Source organism: Falco peregrinus, chromosome 9 (genome assembly GCF_023634155.1).
Source record: "Falco peregrinus isolate bFalPer1 chromosome 9, bFalPer1.pri, whole genome shotgun sequence".
Classification (NCBI taxonomy): Eukaryota; Metazoa; Chordata; class Aves; order Falconiformes; family Falconidae; genus Falco; species Falco peregrinus.
Genome location: NC_073729.1, coordinates 33098676 through 33123493, shown reverse-complemented (window position 1 = coordinate 33123493; position 24818 = coordinate 33098676). Strand labels below are relative to the sequence as shown.

The following is a 24818-nucleotide window of genomic DNA, read 5'->3' as shown; positions in this document are numbered from 1 at the left end:
ACCCTTGGGATATGGGTGGAGAGAAGGTGAGGAATTCAATGTATGGAATTAAATGCTATCGTGGCCTGGTTGGTAATGGCCTTCTGTGGGGCGGCAGGCCTGGTACAGACAATGGCTGACACAGCCCTCCAGAGTGGGGGGATGGCTCTCCCCGTTGTTCCCACAGCGCCTGAGGCGCCCCTTGCCCTGTGCCCGCCTCAGGGGAGCGGCTGCTGTCTGTGGGGCTGGGGGCCAGGCCACCCCTGCAGTGACACCAGTGGCACTGGTCATCCCCCCGTTAGTGTAAACCTCCCGCAAGGCTCGGGCTGTTTCTGGGGACACCCGCGCGGGGCCCGGGGGCGTATGACGAGCCGCCGGGGGGGGGGAAGGCCCGTCCCGCCCGGCGCGGCCTCGCCCGCCGCCCCCGCCAAGAAGATGGCGGCGGGGGCCGAGACCCCCCGCGGCCCTTCAGTCCCCTGGCGCCGCCGGGCCCGTCCCTCCCCTCCGGGCGGCGATTGGCGGCGGCGCGGCCGGGCGTGAGGCGGGGCGGCGGGGCGGGGCGGCGCCCAGAGCGCCGGGCGGCAGCAGGTGGCTCCGCTCCGCTCCGCGCCGCGCTCCCGCCTCGCCTCGCCCCGCCGCCGCACCGCGGCCCCCGCCGCAGCCAAGACGCCGCGGGCCGTGCTCCGAGTGAAGAATGGGGCGGCGAAGCTGGCCAAGCCGCCGGCGGCGGCGGGCGAGGCCCCCGGCGGCGCCCCCGGACCCGGGCTCTTCATGGAGCGCTCGCAGAGCCGCCTCAGCCTCTCCGCCTCCTTCGAGGCCCTGGCCATCTACTTCCCCTGCATGAACAGCTTCGACGAGGAGGACGCGGGTACGGGGGGGCCGCCGGTGGGTCTCGGTGGCGAGTGGGGCTGGGGGTGCGTGGCGGTAGGGGGTGGGCGTGAGGTGTGCCGGGGGGAGCCCCGGGGGTGCCGGTTTGCAGCGTGCGTGCCTGCACCCGTGGGCGCTGTGGGGGCGGGGGCTCGGCGCAGGCTGCGGGTGGCGCTGGGGCAGTGACCCCCGCCCTGGCCGGCGGTTTGGGGTGTGGGGGTCCCCCCGCTGCCCGGCGGGGCTGTGCCGGGAAGGGGGTGCCCGCGGAGGTGGAAGGAGGGCATCTCCTCCAGCCGGTGGGGCACGCTCCCTCGGTGGGGACGGGGGGTGCTGGCGGATGGGGGGCTCGCCCCTCCGGCCGCCGCTTGGCCGAGCTGTGCGAGGTGCAGGGCAGCGCTCAGGGACAGGGCTCTGTTCCGCTGCTCGTTTATGCGCGATGAACTCACAGGCTAATTGTTCCGAGGGGCCGCTAGCAGCGTACGCTGTGCTGCTTTCGGGGAGGGGAATAAAAGGGGTTCTATTTAAACGAGGGCGAAGTAGATCACAAAACACGTACAGAAGCCTTATCGGAAGGGATGCGGTGATTTTTACCGGCTTCATAAAGACCCTTCTGGCCTCAAGAGAGTTGGCAGTGGTCATAAAATGTGACCAAGCTTGGAAAGTGGGCTGTCGGTAAGGGAAAGTAGGAAAGAAATGGGGTTGAATGGCAAAGGAAGGGTGCTGGGTGCTGGGGAAGGTGCTGGGTGTAGAGAGCAGCACCGCAGCTGTGTGGGTAGGGCGGACATGCGAGGGAGCGGTGCGTGAGCACTGTGTCCGTTCCCGGCAGCTTACTTACAGACCAGGGCTGTTCATCACCGTGCACACTGTATCAGAGACTGAACCTGTAAATGAATCTTCTGAGTGGTAAACGATGAAAGTTGGTAACGAAGGTGTATTTTAACGCTGACTGTCATGGTTGCATCCCTCAAAATGCCGGTGTGCTCCTTTGTCTAACGGCTTATCCCAAGATGTGCAGATGCCAGCAGGAATACATGGGTAAATCAGCCCTCTAGCTGCTACACCTGTAATGTTGTTGTCCTTAAAGGAATTGACGTAGGAATAAATTCATCATCGGTGTGATTAACCTAGGATTGTCATCAGCATCATGCAGGGGTGTCAGGCAGAAGATCGTATCCCCCCACACTTGTGTATTTTTTAAAAAAATTTTGTTCTCAAAATTTTGCTGATGATTTATTTGCACTTCACATTTGGTTCAGCTGCTGGGGAGCGTACAAGACAATAACGGGAGCTTTGGGAAGTCTCGGCGCTGTTGCTTCAGTAATGATTGATAACGAGACATGCTCGAGTACAAGAACCCGACATAATGCCTCAAACAGTGTGTCATTCCCTGGTGCCCGACCCTTCTTGCTCTGAGCAGGGTGATGGTTTTAAGTGAATGCTTCCTCTTCCAGTGCTTAGAAAAATGATTTTGCTCTGGATTTTATTTATACACTTACTGAATTGTCAGGCATGAATGTTAATAGGCTGCTCTTATTACAACACAAGTACTTGTCTCTAAATTAAATAAATCCTACAATTAAGACTTCATTCTCCAGCACCTTATTAGTGGATCTCGCCTGCTTGAGTTAGTCTCGTGTTAGTAAAGGTGCTTGGGGTAGCATTCAGTACAGTGGGGACATTGCAGTATTGCTACTGTATTTTGTGCATACGAGTGTGTATTCAGACACCTATGAGCAACCAGCAAGAAAGAATGTTTGCCACTTTGTATTCCTTACATTAAAACTACAAGTGTATAATTTTCTCAAGAAAATCAATGTCATGAAAGAGAAATGATAAAGGAAATGCTGAAATTGTGCCAGACAAGATTCTGTGTTATTCATACCCATGCACGCTCCTGAAATTGAGAGAGATTCTGACCAGTTTGGGTTGCAGCATGGTTTCTGTCAAAAAAATAGATCTTGATAGCTCATTCAGGGAGATGAATACTGCACTTGGCAAGATGTTCTCCACAGGAGATGGTAAGAAGGAAAAAAAAAATGATCCTACGAGCATTGACAAAGTAAACAATCCTATTTCGAACAGACACATCATCCATTTTGTGTGAAGCTGAGAACCACATCTTTAAGAGAATAGTCATCCTACGGAAAAAAGAGAGGAGCTGATAAATGGCCAAGCTTAAAGGAAACTTGACATTTTCTTCTGAGAAGGGAAATAGGCTAATGAGAGCTCAAATCTACAAGCAGTAGAATTTTTTCAGGTGTTTCATTTAAGTTACTATGGGTGGGTCATATTAAAGAAGTGTAAAAGAAAATTTGCAGGAGTGCCTACGCTGGGAGCCATGGCGATATAGAAACATAGCTAGCCACATCTGGCCACTGCTAGCAATACCTCTGGGTTCCAGTATTCCCCGCTTCTAGTCTTGAAAAATTTCTCTGCTTTTGAAAAATGCTTTTACTTGTAGAATATTTCCTTTTCTGCCATGGCCGCCTTGTTCTTCTTTGCTGTCCATCTTCTGGACATTAGGTGAGAAAACTCTTCTTATCTTCCACAACTCTTCTGCCTGCCGTGCCGCTGGCGTGTCTGGCCTGAGTTCTTGGCAATGAAGTGGATGCAGGTGATACCCACTTTATCTTAGTGCGCAGAAGCAGGTAGCCAGCATAGGCAGGATAGCTATAGGACTTGGAGCAAGAAACTGGATCGCTTTTGAATGCTTCCAGAGCATGAGCGTGATTGAGTTTCAGATGTGTCCTGTGGCAAATAAGGCTATGTGCCCATCTCTCTGTGGGCTTCACTCCTATGTTGTAATACCCTTGTCATTCCTCAGCTGCGTATACAAAGAGGATTCTCTGAGCAAACACTCAGCTCTATTCGCCACTAAGCTGCAGTGGGGCTTTGAAATAATGGAAATTACTGTCTGCACTCAATAGTGTAAGGAGTCTAGGTTAATAACTCTTTTGATCTCGGCATGGTCATGTTGCTGTCCTTCCCCCTGACTGAGTGCCACTATCTTCGCTCCACTGGGGTCCCCAGCAATGTCAGTGAAGTTAAGGATTTTTAAACTGCGGTTAATATTATCATAATTGTTGGTTTAACTTATGCAAATGTTTGTCCTGAGCTCTGATAATTTTTCAGTTATGGAGTAGTAGACTAAAAAGACATAAAAGTCAATCGCACGTTCTTCGTGGGCATGTTTCTAGAAATGTGAGCCTTAAATCGGTGCCTATGTCTAGCAGCGTGAACACAAATCTTAGCTGTCCTGAGGATCTGCCATACCCTTGGTCTTGGCTGGAATCAGCCGTTCGGTATACTGGTATTTGCATGACAACATGTTGAAAGGGACCAAACTGCCAAATGGCAAATGCATGCGGGTTAATAGTAGGGTGTTGAGGATCCGTCGTTACTGTGGGGACCTGCCTCGTAGGTGCCCTGTGAGTCCTGGGTGCAGTTTCCAATTAAAATTGTGGGATTGTGGAATGGGGTGTATGAAATCCACCTTTGACAGCAGCCTTAGACTAGCTGTGCCCGGTCCGGGACGAGGCATGTCCTTAAGGTTGTTGGGGATGTGTTTGCTGGCATGGAGGAGGACCAGCCTGCTCCATGTGTGGAGCATGAAGTTTGGAAAGCTGGCTAAAGCAGAACAGAAAGTGAGGGTTTGGTAGAGAGCAACAGCAACTGACTTGGAGCTGCACATCAAAACCCAGCGAGCTTTGGGCAGGAGAGAGGAGGTGGTTTTAGTAGTAGGGACAGTCAGTGTAACAGTGGTGGATCTGCTGAGAGTTGGCAAGCCAGAAGCAGTCCTTAGCTCTGCAGAGGTGGGAGCTTCTAGATGAGGACCCTGTGTACTGCAGAGACCAAGGACTACACTTAAAGAAACACAGGTAGGGAAATTTCAAAAATTGCTGAAGGGGACGGGGTTTCCCTAAGCCCCTGTGCCTAAACTGCAGGATCCAGGAGCACTTCTCAGGCTGGAGTGGGTGCTCCAGCCGTGCTGTGGCTTAAGTGGGTGAGATGCAATAACGCACCCGCTCCTGTTTAATCCTGCCTCCTGGTTTTCTCAGGAAGGACACCAACTTGCACTGGCAGAAGGCATCCGAGGCATGCCCTGACAGGGATGCAGGTTTGGGTGTTTGGGGGCTATAGTCATATTGCAAAGGCAGCTGCCCTCGAGTCCAGGTACAACTTGAGGAGCTGCGCAAGGGGAGATGTGTGTGTGCCTTACAGCGATCTTGTACCCATGCAAGTGTGAAGAACAGAGGCGCTTTGATCAGGAAGCCGGAGGAGGTACAGATTAGCTGTGAGGGCCGTGTCAGGGTCGGGACCCCAGCACAGGGACTGTCCAGCTTGGCAGACCTCTGTCCTGGCTGCAAGACAGCAGAATCAAACTGTGTCTCAGCCAGCTGGAACCAAGTGTTTGGCAGAAAGAAAATGGTTTCCAAAGTCAAAATGTCTCCTAGATACTGACGGTAAGCCTTCCTCGTGTCAGCTGCTTGTTCAGAAAAGAGTTGAGTTAGAGATAAAATTCAGCCTAGGCTGCTGCTTTCACACGGTATCAAGTGCTGGCAGATGCACTGTGTTACAATCAATCGCTTTGAAGAGAAGCTATGTGAAATATTATTAATTTAATGGATTGATAAAAACATTTAAAACATTGGGGTGGATGAACATGCTGTGGACGTGCAGTTAAGTTTAGAATACTCTTTTTGTCTGGGTTTTATCTGTTGAACGTCTCTAATTTTAAACATTGAACTTTTCTGTAATTTTAAACATTAAAGCATCACAAAGTTATTAGAGTGTCTATATATGTTTTCATGTTGCCATGGATATTTCTCAAGTGCAGCACTGTATTGGGTTGGGGTACATGATGATTTTTAAAGAAAATGATGATTCAAATGTTTTAACTAGTCCATTTATATATTTTTAAAATGTATATGTATCAAGTGTGTTAAGTCCTTTTGGTGTTTAGTCTGGTTTTGCTTCATCCAAAGCCACCTTTGAAGTTTTATAAGCCTCTAGCCAGTCCAGTGAGTTGTTTGTTAGGTGGGTAACCACATTCACAAGGCAGACATATAGGGCAGGAGACAAGGGAAATTATTTGCACATCTGGAATGTTAACTGTTTTTCTTTGTAATCTTTTACAAATGAAATGAGAGTTCATCCCTGTAACCCTGCAAAGGCACAGACTGTAGGGCACATCTGACAATGCATCACCCCAGGGATGCTGCAGGACAAATCTGAATCAGTCTTGGAATACACAAGTATGTCGAGAGTTTGCCTGTGGCCTCATCCCTGCTGTGTACCTAGCCGGCTCTCTTGGCTTGTGCAGGAGGCAGCGAAAGCCATGGCTTTTCCCTCTTCTTGCACAGTAAGGGGTGTATCCTTGGCTGGAGGTTATCCTGGTGATTGTAAGAAACGTGTCTCTCCCTGCTGGGCACATTCTAGCTCTAGGTAAGCAGATGTTTGTTTCATAAATGGATTACAAAGAGAGAAAAAATGAGAACAATTTTGGAAGGGCTGCTGTCAAATCAGGTTTTCATCAGAGGAAAGTGTATCAAATGGGCCAGCATTTAGGAGACAGCCTAGAAGATGCTGCAGGTAGTACCTGCAGAGGTTGGTGATCTCACACCCAGCCATAAATTAATCCAGATGATAAATACAGCGACTCACTCTTGCATAGTGGATGTGCCAGTCGGGGCAGAGCTGCACAAGCCGTGCTGTTCCTTGCATCCCTTGTGTACTAAAGGCCAGCTTTCTGCTCTCTGGATCTGTTGCCTGCATGTGTGATCGGTAGGCTGCAATTACAGGGCATGGGTTTTGTCTTCTCTGGTGGCTGTGTGAGACCAGAGCGGAGTAGGAGCCCTGAGAATGAGTCAGATCTAGGAACAAGTGATTTGAAACCTCGTCCTCATTTGTGTTGCTCTTGGTGGTGTGGCCGCACGCGAGGACCATAGTCCTTGGCCAAGTTCGTTCTGTGTCTGTAGAAATGCAAGGCAGAGTGGCAGTCTCTGTCCCAAAGAGCGTGCCATCTGTGGCAAAACCCAGCAGATGGGTATGGTTAGACAGATGGGAGAGCGCAGGGGAAGGGTGACGTGATATCGGTCAGCGCTCGGTGTGGCAGGCAGCCTTCCCGGGGCACCAGCTGCTGCCTGCTCCCGTCTCTTACGGGGCACCCAGCAGAGTCATCCAGCATGCCCCAACCTGGAGCATCCACCTGTGCCTCGTGCTGCATGTAGGCTGAGGAATTGTTTTAAACAATGATGTAGGATGGGGGAGAAGAGAGGTGGTGGCTAGCCCTGGGATGTCGAGCGCTCTGTCACTATGTGCTGTGTAGACATTTCCTTGGTGGCCATGTGGGTGTGGGTTTACAGGGAGAGGGGACGTGGATGAGGTCATGGGCCTCCCGGTGGTGGCACTGTGCTGTCCTCTTAGCACTGCTTATTGCAGCACACGCTTGCAGTCGTGGGAAGGCACAACAGTATCTATCTCCTTCCCTCAAAACTGACTGCGTCTGGCCTGTTGTACGTTATAGGTGTTTGGAGGATGCTGTTACGTTCCAGCCCTGTGTGCAGGAATTGCAGAGGGTGGGTTGTATGTGACCCCTTGACAGCCACAGGGGAAGGGTATCGCTTTCTCTTATTTTGCTGTCAGTTGACTTCCAAATAGAAGAGTGTCCCTGGAAAGCTTGCTATCTAGGAGAGACCGTTTCCTTACTGCTTCTATTTCATGTGATGTTAATTCTAATGCAGTATTTATTAATTCAAAAGCACTCTGTTCTCCAGGCTAAAAAAATTATCCACCCTGTCAGATTCCTACATCAGGACAAGTTGTGAAATGCTGTAACTATTTTGCTTCAGCATTTCTGTTTGACAGAATGTATGTCTGCCTTGTGTAAGGGAAGAATTAAATTTGATTGGAGTAGTTGTTTTGAGGAATAATTTATCTGTGCAATTATTTCTGAAGCACTATCTGCTCATATTTGAGTGCCTTCCGTTAGATTAGAAATGTGAATGTTTTAATTTAGGAAGCGGTCTGCAAGTTGCTAGTATGTTTTAGTGGGGCAGTGAGACCGGGCTCACACAGGCTTCTCAGCCCTGCCATCTTCTCTTCCCTACCCAGACATCTGTCATGAAGCACCGTTAGCATATTTGAATAAGGATTTCTGGTCTCCTGCAGAACTGTTCAACACGCGATTTGAATATCCATCTATCCAAATGATGTTCCTTTGAGGTTTGGCTTTATTTTCTGGGAGAGGGTGTGAAAACGATGCTATACTGTATGGGAACATGTCATGATAGGGATCCTGCAATGCAAATGATGCCTCAGTAGGTGCCATTGCTTAAATCATTCGCTGATGACATACACAAATTAGGCACACTCTGTTTTCGCTGTCAAACAGCTATGCTTGCCTTGGGATCTTCATTTAAGTTGTATCTTTGCCTTTGCTTTTGCAAAACAGCACAATGGAAAGGCTGGAAAGCCCTGCTACCGCCTAACTTCAGGTAGGAATACAGCAAAGCTCAGCAGCCCTGTCTTTTAACCAGATCCAGCCACAGTTAAATCACGGTGGTGGATGTTTCAGCTTCTTGCTGTTAGAGTGTTATATCACCTTTGTCCAATACACAGAGAACTTGTACGGCCTTGCAGCAGCCGGTCTAAAATATTTGAATGCTCAACAGTTTGGAGAGTACAGCGTGTACAGAGGTAAATGTTTTTTTTCTCAGAGCTGCTCTATGACTAAGAGGAACTTGTGCTAATGTTTGTATGTCCTTATTCTTATGAATGTTGAAGTAGAAGGGGTCCTGAGGAGTCACTTATCTGCTCCCCAAGTAACGAACCTATTCCTAATTAGAAGGACAGTTTACCCTAAAATTTAGCTTAAATTGCCATGGAAATTAAGCAGATTACTATTGTCTTGCTCCCAGCAACATAGGAAACAATTGATCGCTGCTGTCTTGAGAGCAACTCTTCACACTGCGAAACTGTTCTTCCCTGTGCTGGTAATCGCAAGTCAGCAAGTGACCGTAACCACAACCACCGCTGGCTAGCACCCCTCTCCCTCCTTTTGCATTTTGGACGAAAGAAGCCTGGTTGAATTTTTTGCGTAAAGCAGTTTTCCAAGCATCGTGTTGGCCTTGTTGCTGGACTCAGGATCTTGCTGGAGGAGCGGTGTGAATGCTGCTCTGCCTGCTGCGTGGCTCCTAGCAGGGAGGAATAACTGTCTCCCACACGGTGTGTGCAATATTCCTATAAATACACGCAGCGCTTTACAAGCGTCCCCACTCCTGACTCACATTCGGGGTATGATCTGTGCCACTTTCCAGATCGTTCTCGGCAGGACTGCTGCCTGGCTACTCATTCCCATTCTGGCATTTGTGCATTTAATTTTTAAAATGTTCTGAAGTTACTACTTATTACATGTGCCTTTATTAAACTTCCTTGTGTTGATTTGGAGGGGTGAGCTATTTTATCCCATTGCTATCAGTCTGAATTCTGTATTTTTTGTTTAGCAAGACCTGTGCTGCTGGGGTGTTCGTGGCATTGAAAGGTAAGGGTAAATGGCTGTGATAAGGTGCATTGTCCTCCGGGCTCCAGGAATACTGCACTGTTTTGTGAATTATCTTGGCAGCGGGTGTGTGTATGTGTGTGTGTGTGTCTTCTGGAACTGAGAATCTGAGTGAAGTGCAGCATCTTTGAAAACCTTTGCTTTCAGAGCATCTGGAGTGGCCCGTTTTTTTCAGGCACCTTCATTGCCTCATTTTGCAACGCTCGTTTCAAGGGACTGTTGAAGCGTCCCCCATTCAGTTACTACCCAAAGACAGTTGTGGTTAGTGGTGCTTCACATTAGTGACAGATGTGGTTTAAGACCTCTAAGTTATAATCACCCTCCCCAAGGAACACATGATTGTGTCCCTCTCTGGAGCTGACCATCTTCTTGGGTGCAACAGCTCAGCTGTTGGTGGGTCAGACCTGCAGAATGACCCACCTTGGCAAGGAAGCGGCAGCATCACCAGTAGACAGGACGGTGTGGGCACAGCCTGCCTCTCCTGCGACTGCACGGGCACTATGGATGAGCCTGACATTTCCCAGTGGTGATGGTTTCCCAGTGGTGTGGGACTCTTGCCAGCTGCCCACCAGCAGTATGCATATGTACAGTTAGCAGGGAATGTATCCTGCCACGTGGATGAAAGACATGTGAATTGTGTTCCAGCCAAGATGTCTAAGAAGTTTTTAAGATTTTTGTTGTTGGAAATCCAGCTCCTCGTTTAGCACTTCTCACATCCTGGAAGGATTGCGTGGGAGGGTGTGTTTTTTCTTTCATTTTTTACTATTTACCTTTCTTTTCTAGTATTTGAGGCTTGGTATCACAGCAATAGTGAAAAGTTAGGAAATTTGATTCAAGATTTTAGGGTTGCTGCTTTATATCCATATTTGGGGGTTGATCAGATTATCAGGAAAATAGATTAGAAGGGTTTTGCTTTCTAATGCCTGTTAGGCTTTCACCTGCTCTAGTCAAATCATTTCTGGATGGTGGTATCATGACAAATCAGACCCAGTAGCTTTCTTTGTCTCTTATGTTCTGTCCACGCTGCTGCCCCTCTGGCTGAAGCCCTGTCACCTACCATTACATCTCACCAGTAACCTGCAGGATTAGAGCAATTGGTCTGCAGCAGTTCTGCAGAGCGCTTCCACCTTTATAGTAGTTTTAATTAAATTTATGATAAAGGTAGGTAGTGGTCCAGACTTAACTTTTGAGGATTGTCAGTATTTTGCTTTTCCCCAGTTCCCTCAAAACCAGAAGGAATTTCAGGAGCTGCTGTCATGACCCAGTGTTACATTTTGATGGCAATTTTGGTACATTTGTCAAAACCCACACATCTTTGTGGGGGTTGATCCTTGTACAAATGCCCCACTGCAGGGCAAAGCAAGGGCAAGACAAGCTGCTTTGGCAATTGCTGCTCCATTTTATGTCAAACACAGCAAAACACAGTCTTTCCGGCTAACACACAGTAATAAAGAAAATCCTTGGGGTTTAAATGTATATAAATAAAAAAAAAAAGTATATTTTTATATATGTAATATAAAGTAATAAAGAAAATCTGCCTTTCTGAATCACATAGTCCACAGTTGCATCCCCTTCAGACTTGGGATTTTTGTTTCAATGTAAGTGAACAAGAAAAGGTTAGGAAGTACTGCCTGATGTGCCTTGAGATAAAAAAAAAATAAAATCTTTCTGCAACGAGCATAGTTTTGACAACAAGAATCTGTGCTTGCTTTAAATATTAAATATGCAAAGTTGGACATTTTCAAAAGTGCCTGAGACTTTTGGCCTCTAGTATTTGTTGAAAGTGAATGGGATTTGGGGCCATACCTGCCTTCAGCAGTTCAGAAAATCACCCTGCAGCCGTGCGGGTGTGGGGCTGAGATTCTGTGGCTCTGGTCGTGCGAAGCCAGCTCGAGCAGAGGAGCAGACTCTCCCTTGGATCCTCCAGGTCGAGTAAGCTGATGAGGGAACATTGAAAATGCTGGTCTGGAAGGCAGGGCAAGCGGTGCTGAAAGTAGGCGTGTGGGCCAGTGCTCAGCCTGGCAGACAGTGCATATTAAATCAGGGTGATTTATGGAACTGTTTCTGTTAAAAGCTTCCTCATGCACTTTAGAAAGCCGGGCTGCCAGGTTGGTCAAAATCCAATACCCAGACAGTTTGAATTGGCTGCCGGCTGCAGTAATAACCGTGGCGAAACTCGAACAGCCGTTTCATGCAGACTTTGCAGGCTGCCACATCGTTGCTGCTTCTCAGAAAACAGACAGTGTCAAAATGTTACGCGGTACGAGGACATTTCCATGGTAACGTTAGCATCCCATGACACCCGTTCTTGTACTGCGATGTCAGTGCATGCTGTCATCGTTGTACTTTCTTCCTCCATCTGGGGCCTTTAGGAATGCTGTGGTACGGATCATACAGATTTCTTCAGCGACTGCTCTAGTTGTGGGGCTGAGGGTGGAAGAGATGCTCTCTCTGGGCTTTCAGGTGTCTTCAGTAAGGCAAGCATTCCTTCTTTTAGCATAGCAACTCTCATATAATTCAGCTTAAAAGCACCTGGGTTTGCTTTTCTGCTGTGCTAAAAAAGCAGCTTTCCCTCTGTGACCAGGCAGCTGGCTGCAATGGCTGTTTTGTACCTGGCATCAGAGGCACCCCACTCCTGGCACGCAGCTCTTTGCCAGGCAGCTCTGAGATCGCTCTGTTTGTGAAGACGCTCCAGTCTCGTTTTGGGTCCAATCCTTTCAGCCCAGAGAAAGCTTATTGCTGAGGACCACCTGCAGCCCGACGGCGGTCGGCTCCCTCCTCCCCTCCCTTGGCAGGGGCCATCAGCTGCTCGGGACGCTGCTGGCTGTGGGGTGGGTTTTGGACAGCAGCCTGAGGCCTTTGGGTAGCATTTCATCTGTGACTAGCTCCTGGTTTCGTTGTGTCTTGATCAGTGGTTTTGCCCTGTATAAATATTTCAATTCCTGCTGCTACCTCTGCAGTAATAATGTCCCACTAGGATTTTCAGTGTTCCTCCTGTGCGGTTTCCCCCCCGCCCCCCCTGCTTTTCTTTCTGTATTTCCACCAGGTCATTTACTCCAAAATTAGCATCACAGTGTTTTTTGGGTTTTTTTCACTGTGCAGGCAACACATGTTTATCGGCTCTTTTCCCTTGACATAAAGCTGTTCTCAATATTTTATTGATAAGCTAGACCTTTGGCAAGAAATATTAAAGGTAAAGATGTTTTCTGCGTGGCAGCCCGTGGACCCTCCAGCAATGTACTACTTTCATTTCTGCTTGGTACTTTGTAAGAGCAGTAGGGAGAGCTTCTTCAGCTGTTGTGCATGCATAGGTTCTGAAAATCGCATGGATAGGGAGACAGTTATTTAACTTGACGATTTGCCTACTCAACATGCATAAGCTATGGATGTGCAATCTAGCTATGTGGGTGCACAGCAAGGCTATTTCTCATACAGCGGTGCTGTAGTGTAAAGGGATTGTGTATGATAAAACCCAGCATTTGTGGTTTTAACATCTGGTCTAAAGTATTTCACTTGAAGGGACTGAGAGGATAAATGTGAGACTTGAGAAAGTACAGGCTGAGACTGGGGGAAGGAGCAGAACTTGACTTTCAATCGTATCTGTTGCCCAGGACCCACTTCTGGACTGTTTCACAACTGTAATTCTCAGCTCTCCTGTTTTGCTCAGGGCTCCACTTCAGGTCATGCCAGAGTCCCAAGTTATCTTTCTATAAACTTGTTCATCTGTTTCCACTGAATTCCTAGCTTCTGCCTGGTAACAGGAATAGGTCTGTTCCTGTGACCTGTCTGCTCTGTCTCTGCAGAAAGACTCTTACTGCTCCTGGACAGGAGGCAGCTACTGCGTCCCAAAGTCAGTTTTTCCCAAGCCAAATGCCTCTAAACCTGGCATCGCGTCGGCCCTATTTCAATATTTTTCTATTTCTGTCTCAGTACTGCCTGGCTTACCTACTAGAGAGCTCTATGAAATATTACATGGTCAGTTAAGGCAAAATTTGGCTTGCTGCTCTAGGAATAATACCAGGCAAATTATCCACAGTCCATTTTAGCTGATGAATTTGACTCTCTGTTGTCACAGTCTGTTCACTGCAGCCATCTGCTGCAGAGGGACAGCAACTTGTAGGACAAGTTGACTGTGGAAATCAGCAATTCTTATTTCAGGCCATAATTTTGTCTAATTTCCTGAGATCTAGAAAACTGTTTATTTCCTAAACCACCTTTCCCCTAGAGCCCTAAGACTGGCTTTCCAAAGATCACCTGTACAGTGTGTTAGCTCCATGAAGAATGTGTGCGCGTGAATCCTGAAGCAGTGGCAACATGATGACCTGAAAATGTTCCACTGATCAAAATATACATTAGTAAGTTCCTGGGCTTCTGTCAGTTGTGTTAAGAATGTGCTTTTATGTATGAGCTGACCAATACAAAAGTGTTCTGCAAGTGTCGGTAATGCATATTAAAGCAGCATTTGGCCTCTGATACTCAGTAAATGGTTTGGAAACTGGCTTTTGCCTGCTCTAATGCTAAACTACTATGTCAGGAAAGATTCTCAGCCTTTTATTTCAGTTTGAAAGGGGGGGAAAAGCTTAACGTCTTGATTTGAGTACATGTTACGAGGTTTAGACATTGTGAAAGATTTAGTGACCTGCTCTCTTAAGCTCCTATAGTCATCAGATTTGAGAGGAAATTGCAGTCAAAAGCGAACGTTTTAAAAGTTGCTGATCTAAGTGGTCTAATTGCCGACCTGTTTTTCCCCTTGATATTCCTATGCTTATCTCTTCAGACCTGCAGGTGTTCAGTCCAGTAAGGCTGCAGTGCAAAAAGGGGAAAAGAGCTGCAAAACTAGGACAGACTTGGATTATATTTAACAATGTTCTATTTCGACTTGACAACCAGCTATCGAACACCTACAAGTTTGCAACTGTGATTCACTCGGAAGCTGACATAACTGATGTCACGTTGTATTAATAGCTACAGAATTGTAACTGCTTTTAGCAATGAGATTCATTAACAGCCTCTACAAACACACTGACAATCAGTTGAAAACCTGAAAATATTAGGTATATATAAAAATGGATTATGCCATAAAGGAACCTCCCTGTGCTGCCAAATGTGTTTACAGCAAGTTCTCACGGGTGTTATGCATAATGATTCCTCTTCATCACTTTCAGTAGGTCTTACTGTTAGCAAAAGGTGTTTGAGGACTGATCCACACTCTAAATGAATTGGGAGCTGCTGATCTAATGGAGTTATATGACGAGAGTGTATTTGAGAGTTACTGCATCCACAGTGGTGCTCTTGTCAAGCGGAACCTGTCCGACCAGTTCCTGCACAGTGCTGATGGTGTTTTGGGAGGCGTTTGGTCCTTCACTTGTTTCAGTTGAATGTTTTGGCTTCAACAGGAAATGTGACAAACCATGCCTAGACAGTACTTGCCAAGCTGTACTAAGTGCGTTGAGTTCAGCTCCCCTTTGAGTTTTGCATGCTTTCCTTAGTGTGGGCTGCTAGCCACCTCGGAGGAGATTGGCGCGGAGGAGGTGGAAGCGTTCGTTGCTTCCTACCATCTTCTCTGAACATACTGAATTAGTAGCTAACGATGGTGGCATATAACTGGTCCTCACCAGCCACTGCTAACTGTCCTCTGGGGTGAATGAGTCAGTTACTCTTCCAGGCTCTTGGTAAAGTCATTTTTGCGTTATGTATGTGTGGTTTTCAGGTTTGCATTGCTGGCATGATGGGTCCAGACATCGTAGAAGTGAAATAAAAACTGAGATTCAAGAGAGAAAGTGTTCAGGCTGACACTGGGTCGATGTTGAGTTGAGTAGTTGGACTTGTCACCGGGAGTAAATCTGTGGATGTGTACTTTTGGGCTGAGATTTTTAATGCTCTGGGTACCTCTGAGAGCCAGTCCATTGCTGCTTCCATGGGTTCCTTCTTTCCCTTTTTTCTCGTATGTACATCACAGTGCCTCTTCTCTCCCTTTTGGCCATGAATAATTCAATTGTGTTTAAGTTTTCAGGTGATGTCTGCTTTGTGTCATTCATCTATCACCCATTTTTGGCATCTGTCATTTGGATGTGACTTTGCTTTTGCTGACCTGCAGCTCTTGGGCTGGCCTCATGTGCTGCTTTCTGGAGGTGGAGAGTCTTCTGAGGCCAGCAGGAATGTTTGGCTCAAGACACAACAAAATTGAGCCTTTGAAAATGGTACTTCCTGGCAAGGGAGCACAGTTCCTTATTTTGAGAGGATGGAAATCCTGGGCATTTTTCCCCCCTTTCTCATTGTTCTCTTTCACAAGGTTAGAAACCTTGTTTTCCGGTACACCACAAAACGGTCATTCACCCTTCCTTTCCTAGAGTTGTAAGCAACGGTCCAGATAATTAAGTACAGTTGATCGTCATCCAGTAACTCTGTATATTTTAAATGTTGCAATAGCCAATGATCCATTGGGCATGTAACACAGCAAGTGATCAGCCCCGCCCCCACCCCCCTGCTCAACCTGTCTCTGTTGAAACAGCCTATGACAGTGAAGGAGTGTAATTAGCAAGACACACAGAATGGGATTGAAAAAAAAATGTGAAAATAAGCGGAAGGATTTGAGAAGGATTAGGAGGGCAAATGACAAACCAGTAGTTAAATGGTGCATGATTAATGATTGTAGAAGTGAAAGGTTGACTAAATATTGTGACTCTGTAATGGCTGTAACGGAGAATAGTTTGTTCGGAAGACTCCAGAAGTGGATTTATATCGACATAGGCTGACTCCAGGTTTAGACCCGTTTCTTAGACTTGGCTTGGGTCAAGGTGAGTATCCCCTGAGATGCTTTCCTAGTTGACTTGGTGACCTGAGATTCATCTTCCATTTTCAGTATTAATGATCAGCATCAAAATATCAGGTACCCCTCTGAGATGCTGTAACAGAGTTTTTCCTCTCCTGAACCTTGGTGCAGGTGGGAGTATCAGAACTGTCTGGAGTTACACAGGCTCATTGGCTGGTATTAAAGGAAATTATATCTGTACTGGAACTGTTTTTCCTAGTGCTACAAAACCGATTTGTGTATGCAAAAAGAATCTGAAGAAGATGCAACTTCCACAGTGCTTAGAGGCATAAGCAGGAGTTGCTCTCAGTAACATGGAGCTCCTGAGTGCTGCTCTTCATCTTAATGTTGATTTTGTCATGTCTTTTGTATAACGCCTGATCTGGGACTGGATTTCACCTCTGCTTTCTTATTACTGTATGTATTACTGTATGTTAAATTCTGATTTTCAAGGAGGTACTGAACTCTCCTGCATGTGTTTAGTAAATATGCTGTTAAAGGACTTTGGAGCAAGCTCTGAATTTTCTCTCTCTTGTAGGATCTGTGTTTCTGCTGTTTTAGGATTAGTCTTTGCATTATTCTTAGCCATGTTTTGCCTTCCACGTGGGCCTTGGCAATTTTCAGATCTGCTCTCTTGCATCTTAGTGGAAACAAAGTTGTATGTCTTTTAAGGTTCAAGATTTGTCTCAAACTGATAAAAGCAGACAGAAATGGAAGTGCCACCCTAATATTGAGATACTTTGACCAAAGATTTGTAGTTGTCATAATTTTTCCATTGGGAACTTTGAAGCAGAGCTGCGGGATAGGGGAATTTTGAACGCAGCTAAGTGCATGGGTTTGCCTATCATGAAGAAAATTTGCTGTTAAAATTGTAGTATGGAGCTTCAGTGAAATTATCCGGTAACCTTTGGTTTGCAGTGTTGCGTTCTTCCCAGAGGGCAGGGAGCTATGGAGAGCACCTGCTGTCTATTCCTTGGTGCAAAGGAGGCAGCCAACATTGGAAGAAGCAGTTTCTCTGGGTTTTTGTTTTGTTTTTTGAACAAAATCTCACTACTGCCAAAAGTAACATTTTTCCTCTTACTACTTACAGAGTAATGGTATGTGAGTGTTACAAGTTTTTTTTATTTCTTTAGCAGGAGAAACTTCACTTCTGTTTCCCTGCAAAAAATTTGCAGGCAACGTGGTCCTCCCAGTTTCTTTGGGGCTTTTGTGCTGTGTTGGGAGAAAAGAGAAAAACTTTTTGCGATAGGTGAATCTGTAAAATCACAGAAACTGCAATAATGTGTGAGTGGGAAGGGAAGAGATTTAGGACTCTAAACTTTTTTGACTCATTTTTGGAAGTCTCCATTTTAGTCGGCATTCCTCCCTGCCTTTCAAGGACTGTTGCAAGCACAGCTGAACTAGTTACACCTCTCGGTCCCAGACAGCCCCACTGAGGCTATTCTGGCGCCTGCCATCGTCCACAGCCTGTTTGGATGTGCAGGCTGCAATTTGGGCATAGCTGGAGCATCTGTCCTCACTGGTCACCTAGCTCTTGCTTCTTGTGGTAGGTAAGAGGCTGAACCGTGGCAGGCGTTTCCTTTGGTGGGGACATTAATTTGAATCTCCCCTTCTGTCCGTGGGTACTAGTTTTCATGAATCTATAGGAATATGCTACCTCTGAAACCTGACCCCTCTCTCTGGTGTAGTTCAAAGGTTCAGAAGTTAGGGAGGATGGAAAAAGAGGGGAGACAAGCCTTGTTTCCAGAGGCAGCTTTGTTGAAAAGGTTATATTTGCCCTGCAGAGGGAAACCACTGCTTCTGGGTTGTGTGCTTAGAGCAAGGGTCAGGTTTGCTAAGGTACTTAGACACCTGAAGAGCCCCCAGAGCTTTAAAGAGAGCTTCACGAGCCTATTCCCACTGATCCAGTATCTATGATGCCAAGAGGCTAAACATCTTTAGGGATTTGGCCTTTAGCTGCGAGTGGTGAGGGGCTGGGGGACATGGGTTTGTGTACAGGCAGCCAGCGCACACCTCCCTGCAGGGCACAAGGGGCTGCAGGTGGCCTGAGCCCCCCTCGCCCACCGCATGGGCATCCTGCAGTGTCACCCAGGGGCTGTGGACCTTGGGGGCTCCAGACCTTTCACAGAGTCACAGGCCTGGGGTGTCAAGTGCAATTAATCTGAAGGTGTGGTAAATAATTAGGTCTCAGTGTCTGCAGTGATTTTCATCTTGTTGGTGAAGTTGTTATTGGAGGTGTATATTGGGAATCTGTTAATCTTCAAAGATAAAACCACCTATATAAAATGTATCAGTATGAAACGTACTCTGTCGCTGTGGGACAAATGACTATGAGAAATGGGGTTATATTGCACACTGCTTTATAATTGGGATCTTTGAATATAGTTCTGTGTTTGTTGGGCACTAATGTGGAAGAAAAAAGGTCTTATTTAATGCAACTGCTGGTTTATTTATAATGCTTTCAATAGGAAAATCATTCCGTTGTAGTATATCGGCCTGTGCAGGGTGCTTTTGATTTTTAGCAGGTAGGATTTAAGAGTTCTGTTCTCTCCTGCATACATATGCCTGTGCTTCCTTGCAGTGGGAATTAATGGGAATAGCCAACTGTGAAAGGAGAAGGACAGATCCCAAGGACTGGATCATACATAAGAAATTTCAGCAGCCTCTTATGCACAGCTAGTCATATAAATTGAGTTTGGATGGAAAAGGGATCAGTAAATGGGTTACTGTCATCTGCCCGTCATCTGCTGGGCATCAGGGGGTGATCAGCAAGTGATGCCCAGAAGACCAGCAAGCGTCCTCCAGTGAGGCTTGTGAATTATTACTAGTTTTATCTTCCCATGTCCTGACTTGCCTACAGGGAAAGTCACACTGTTAGAGGTGGGCTTTTGCTCCTCATTTTGAGAACGTTTTGTGGCATGTTCTAGGAAGTGGACAGCACAAAGTAAAAACGAGCTGGTAGGACCAGAGATCTACTACGTCAGGAGGAGAGGCTCCGACCTCCTGAGCTGAAACCAGGTGTTAAGACTACACTTGGAAGGTAGAGAAACACCACAAATGCCCTACTGTGCCTGGGTGCCAGGGCAGTGACACCACCGCCTTTGCGAGAACAGGGTGATACAGCTCCATGGCCACTTCTTGCCAGCCCAGCGTGGGCCGCTGCTCAGTGCTTGAGGGGTAGGTCTGCCTCTTGGCTCCGGGAGTGGAGATTGGGAAATGATTGTGTAAAAGTAGCCAAAGTAATTGCAAAGTGCTAGTACTTCCATTGAGAAGACCGTTGCCATTGCATGTTGTGTTTTAATGAAGAGATGAGGTGGTGTTTCCTTTTTTGAGATTTCCACCGGACTGGCAGCCTACAGCGTGTCCGTAGAACTGTTGGAGGGAAATCAGGCTCTGCGTTCAGTAGCTCCCAGCTTATAGAGTTTAATTTTGTCTCTGAGCGCTAAATTGCTTTGAGTTCAATAATTCATCTCCCTCCAAGCGCTTTAGTGTCATTTGATTTATTAATGAGTTGGCTCGGACAGCTGTCCTAATGCTTTATCACAGCAGAGTGAAATCCAGGGTTGTGCTAAGCACAGACTGCAAACGTTTGCACGTGTTGTGTGAACAATACACCATTTCCCTGTAGCTGACCCTGGAGGCACAGTGTGGTTAGTAGATTGGGTGTGCAAGAGCTGGAGCTGCTAAACTCTAACCTTGTTTTGCCCGTCAGTAACCCTTCCTAACACTCATCCTCTCTCTGACTCTCTCTTGCTGTAGAAGAACTTTCTACATATCATACTTTTTCTTGGTTTTTTTTTTTTTTTCAGAAGCGGATTGTGGCTCATTAATTAGATAATGTTTGTAGAGCAGTGTACAAAACCTGCCAAGGGTTACCGTCCTCGCTGGTATTATTAGAGCTGGAGGAAGGCTGCCAGAAGGTATTGATTACTTGGTAAAAATAAACCCTTCAAACTTCTTTGGTCTTTATTCATTACTGCTTTTTATCGCTGCATCCTGCAAACATTTCAGAGGGTGGATTTGTTTGCCGAAAGATCAAAACAAAATGTTGACAACTACTGATGCCAATTTGTAGCCTCCTGTGTGGGCGACATGAGAGGAATCTGTGCAGTGCTTTGGAAAGTCTTTCTAGGCTTTAAATCCACTTGGATCCTTGAACCGTTGTTTGAGCAAAGCATCCAAGTGGCCAGGTTTGGATAGTACCTTCAGTATCAGAAATGAGAGAATCTCTTCAGGGCTTGTGAAACTGCATTGTGTACAGAAGCTTGTATGTGCTTCCTGAAGTTGACATTTTGATTTGTTTGGTGAAGTTTGTTGGTTAGTTGAGTGCAAGCTGAGGCTTGCAGGGTGTAGTGGGTGCTGTTGAGAGAACTGTGGCTGACTGGTGGGAAGGGCTTGCTGCCTTCTGTGTTTTCTAGTTCGTCTCACAGTGATGGTTTACAGCTTCTCTTATACCTCACTGTGGAAAACAAAATGTCACACTTTGAATTCATTAAGCAGCTGTGCAGAGGGGGGACTATTGAAAGGGAAAGCTGTTTTATACAACAGTAAAATACAGGGGGGAAATTCACATATATGTAGCAGAAAACACATGAAAAAGACAAACATTGTGTAACATTCAGAAGGGCCAAGTCATGCTTGGTAAAGTGAAATTTCTAAGGCGAATGGATCCAACAGGACACTTTGAGCAGGAATATAGCTTACAGGATGGAAGGAGGTACTAGCCATTCATGGAACCAGAGGACTAAAATTTAGTAGTGACTTCTGAATCAAGTGTAGGCTTGTGGTGTCTCTGGTTGAAATGTACGGTCAGAGCAGAAGCAAAACATAGCGTCTGTCTCCAAACGGGACCAAGGACAGAGCACAGACCTCCAAACATCTGCACATGTTAGGACCTAGAAATTGGTTCAGCAGGGAGACTAAAGCCAGGCTTTGGTGGAGACTGCGAAGTGCTTTCTGTGCATGCGTCTGACTTGCAAATGGATTCACTCTAGTTATCACAAGTCTCTTCATGTTCATTTCCACCCATTAAGCTTCTTCGAATGAATATTTGGGTAAATGGGAAGCTTTAAAGCAAATACTGAATGACTGCACTTTGAGAGTCATCCAGAGTCGTAAGAACCGACCTGCCATGGATCCAAGGGCACATGTTGTCAAAGCCACCCGTTAGTGCTTGAAGGTCCTGTGCTGGCCTGGCATGCCGACCTGCTTGCTCAGGAACAGAGCACCTTCTAGGTGCACTGACCAATGTTAACCTTTGGTAATCTTCAACAAGTACCAGCTTCTTTTCTTTCAAAACTTGGGACAATTCATGAGCAAAGAAAGGGCAAGAACCATCAGCAGATGCTATAAGCTCACTCCCCCCGTGCTAGTTGCTCAGATTTCTTCTAGAAGTAACTAAGATGTGAGCAAGTCTTCTAGCTACCTGCTGCATAACGTGTGGATGAAAGAGGTTAAAAAAAAGCCAAACAAAACAAAACCCTACAAATTACAGCATTAACATGCAGCTGCGTAGGTACGTTACTGCTGAATGGGTGGAATGGCACCAGTGCTGAGAAGTGGCAAAGAGGTTTCTGTTTTTGAAATGTGTCATAACCCATCACTAACTTGAAGACGGAGAAAGAGCTGTGAGGCATGGGACAGTAAATACCTGACAGTACAATTTTCATGTTCTTTCAGTGGAGCTGTTTCAGTGTAGTTGCCCATTTGAGGAGACCACCGAATATAGGTTCGAATGCTGGTGCTGCTCGGTAGGTTCTCATATGGGCATTGCGGCATCATCTCTGATGGTCCAGGCATGTGTGGAGTTAGACATGAGCATGTCCAGTGACAGGGGAGCAGCAGATGCTCAATGTGGGGGGACAGGGCCTGCCCTAATGGTCTGGGTACATAGGGAGACCATGTAGGACACCCAGTAAACCTATTGCACAAGCTATAGAGGAGGGAAACTTGGAAGGAGCTTAGGAAGTGAATGGGAAACTATTGCAGTTTGAGGGCTGTGATTTCACCTCTGTTGTGGCAAATGGAGGGATTAAGAGGTTTTGTGCCTGCAAAGGTGTCTGGAGAAGACTTTCTTCACAGAGGACACTGCACTGACATTGCTTACGAAGCACCTGCGTCTGCATAACTTGCTTCCTTCTTACACCTGCAGTTTACATTTCTGTTCTCATACTTGAAGACTGGGCTGACAGAAGGAGGCCCTGGGATTTCTCAAGATGGTACTGGCAAGGTCAGAGAAGCACAATCCCCCTTCCATCACCGACTGCACTCCGAGCGCTCCACTTCATGCTGCTACGTGCAATTCCCGCACCAGCAACCTGCGTGCGTACAGCCACCAATAGGCAAGTGTCCAACACCATGGAGGAACCCTGTGAGGGAGATGAGTGCTGGGACAGGGCATCAGCCTGACCTCTTGATCACCAGCAGTATGGATTTCCCACCATTCCTGTGTAATGCACAGCAGAATGGGAAACAGTGAAACCTGAAAGCAGAAGCATGGCCTCTTCCCGGAGAGCCCCACTTCTGCCACCTGTGAGTTTGACCTCTTTTTTTTATGAGTGCCCACCTCGTAACCCAACAAGTAGGAGCTGCCCAGATTTATTGAGATGCTTCTTCAGGATGCTGGTCCAGCCTCCACTGACTCGTGGCTTACTTAAGGACTTGCTCTACTCCTGACTTTTCCTGATTACTTTTGTCCAGTTGCTTCCTGAACCCATGTTAATTTCCAGCAGCATCTCAAAGTCCTGCAGTGAGGAGATACCCACTCCTTGGCAGGGGGCAGTGTCCGTGGCCCCTCTCGCCTCATTAGGTTGTCTTCTAAATTGTTGGCATGATGAGTTCTTGGCTGTGGGTTGCCACAGAGCTGTCGTGGGGCAGACCCTAATTTCAGCACATTATGCTGGTTTAATGACAGTAATAGAAAGTCATTTTATAGGCAAGAATAAATTGCCTTTTCATATGGGGAGGAGGATAATTCCTCCCATGTGTTACATTATTAAATTTGTAATCTTCATTTCTAATGCTTTTCAAAAGTGATATTAGCAGAATCTCAAATACAGATCTTAATTTTATGAGCTGCTTTTTTTTTCCCCCAAACTCCTCAAGTTCTGTAACTTTTCTTTAAAGGTGAACTTCAGCAAGGTTTTCTTTTATTAATGTAATAAATTAAAATCTCTTACTCGTTACCTATCTTAGGGCAAGCTTAAAGACTGCAAAGTTACTTACATTTTAAATAGCAGTAATGGATATCTATTTCCATCTTTGCTGAGTGGTGAGTTTTGAGTTCAGACTTACACCCTAGTTACAAAAGACTCTGGAGAGGAAAAAATGTCACATTTTCGTATGCCGTTTGCTAGCGAGGAGGCTGTTGTGATGCTCTTTTTTGTTGCCATGGAAACGGAGCCCTGAACCCATGGCTCTGCAGGCAGGAGGAGGAGGAGGAAAGGACAATATTTCACTCCTGAGCTTGCTTTGTAATTCTGACTCTTGATCGGGGACTGTGAATGGGTTGGGACTGGGGGTCTCTCTCTGAAGTTCGCTTTCAAAATGGTGTGTCCTTCCTTTTAATGTTTGTTCCATGTTGAAATAAATGTGAGGGCTGGAGCCTGATGGCACAACTCCACCCTCATACTGGTGATGCGGGGTTGGTGGCTGTACGCACGCAGGTTGCTGGTGCGGGAATTGCATGTAGCAGCGTGAAGCGGAGCGCTCGGAGTGCAGTCGGTGATGGAAGGGGGATTGTGCTTCTCTGACCTTGCCAGTACCATCTTGAGAAATCCCAGGGCCTCCTTCTGTCAGCCCAGTCTTCAAGTATGAGAACAGAAATGTAAACTGCAGGTGTAAGAAGGAAGCAAGTTATGCAGACGCAGGTGCTTTGTAAGCAACGTCGGTGCACAGTGTCCTCTGCTGACCTTGTTGTGCTGCTGTTGGTCAGTCGGTGCCTGCACATCTTCTAAAGAGGTTCCCATCAAACTTTTTTTTTTTGTGTCAGTTATGTTAAAACTATTTTTTCACTCCTGAATAAAGATACATACTGCTCTATAATGCATGTTTGATCTTCCTGAACTGGTGGTGGTGTCTGCAAGACTGATACTGGCTGTATCACAAGTCCATACTTTTATTTCTTCTGCATCTGTTCTTTTTTCCGCTGTCGTCATAGAGAGAAAGAGAAAAATCTGCACGGTGCTCTAAAGCGTTTTGTTTCACCCTTGCTCCTTCTACAAAACGTATTTCTGAATATTTGGCACAAATCATGGGATTTTGGTGAACATCCTGCCATGTATGTGCCATGGGGTAGGCATGCTACAACAGCCATCAGCTCCTCACGAAGCTGCGCGGCTGCATGGCTGTTTTACGCTGTGAGTGATTAACACAAATTCCACTCAATACGATATTGAACACCATAGTGTGCCTGTTCTTGACAAAGGACTGATTCTTCCTGCACCTAATGGTTGCTAATTGAGAAAACCAGATCTTGGTATTGTTCCTAAAACGTATCAGTCTTGCTACATTGATGGCTTTTTTTCTTGAATCCTCAATAATCTTCAGACAGGCATGGTATTTTGATTGGTTTCCCACGTTCTCCTGTATCTTTCAGCAGAG

At 46.6% G+C, this 24818-nt stretch overlaps 1 protein-coding gene across 1 annotated transcript in view; it reads left to right on the top strand.

The window, feature by feature from the left end:
* Nucleotides 1–534: 534 nt before the first annotated feature.
* RIMS4 (regulating synaptic membrane exocytosis 4) overlaps nucleotides 535–24818 on the top strand; it is a 56242-nt gene continuing 31958 nt past the window's right edge. The window contains exon 1 of the mRNA XM_055813719.1: nucleotides 535–847. Coding sequence (XP_055669694.1) covers nucleotides 751–847 — 97 coding nt within the window. The 5' untranslated portion in view covers nucleotides 535–750. The remainder of the gene's footprint in view (nucleotides 848–24818) is intronic.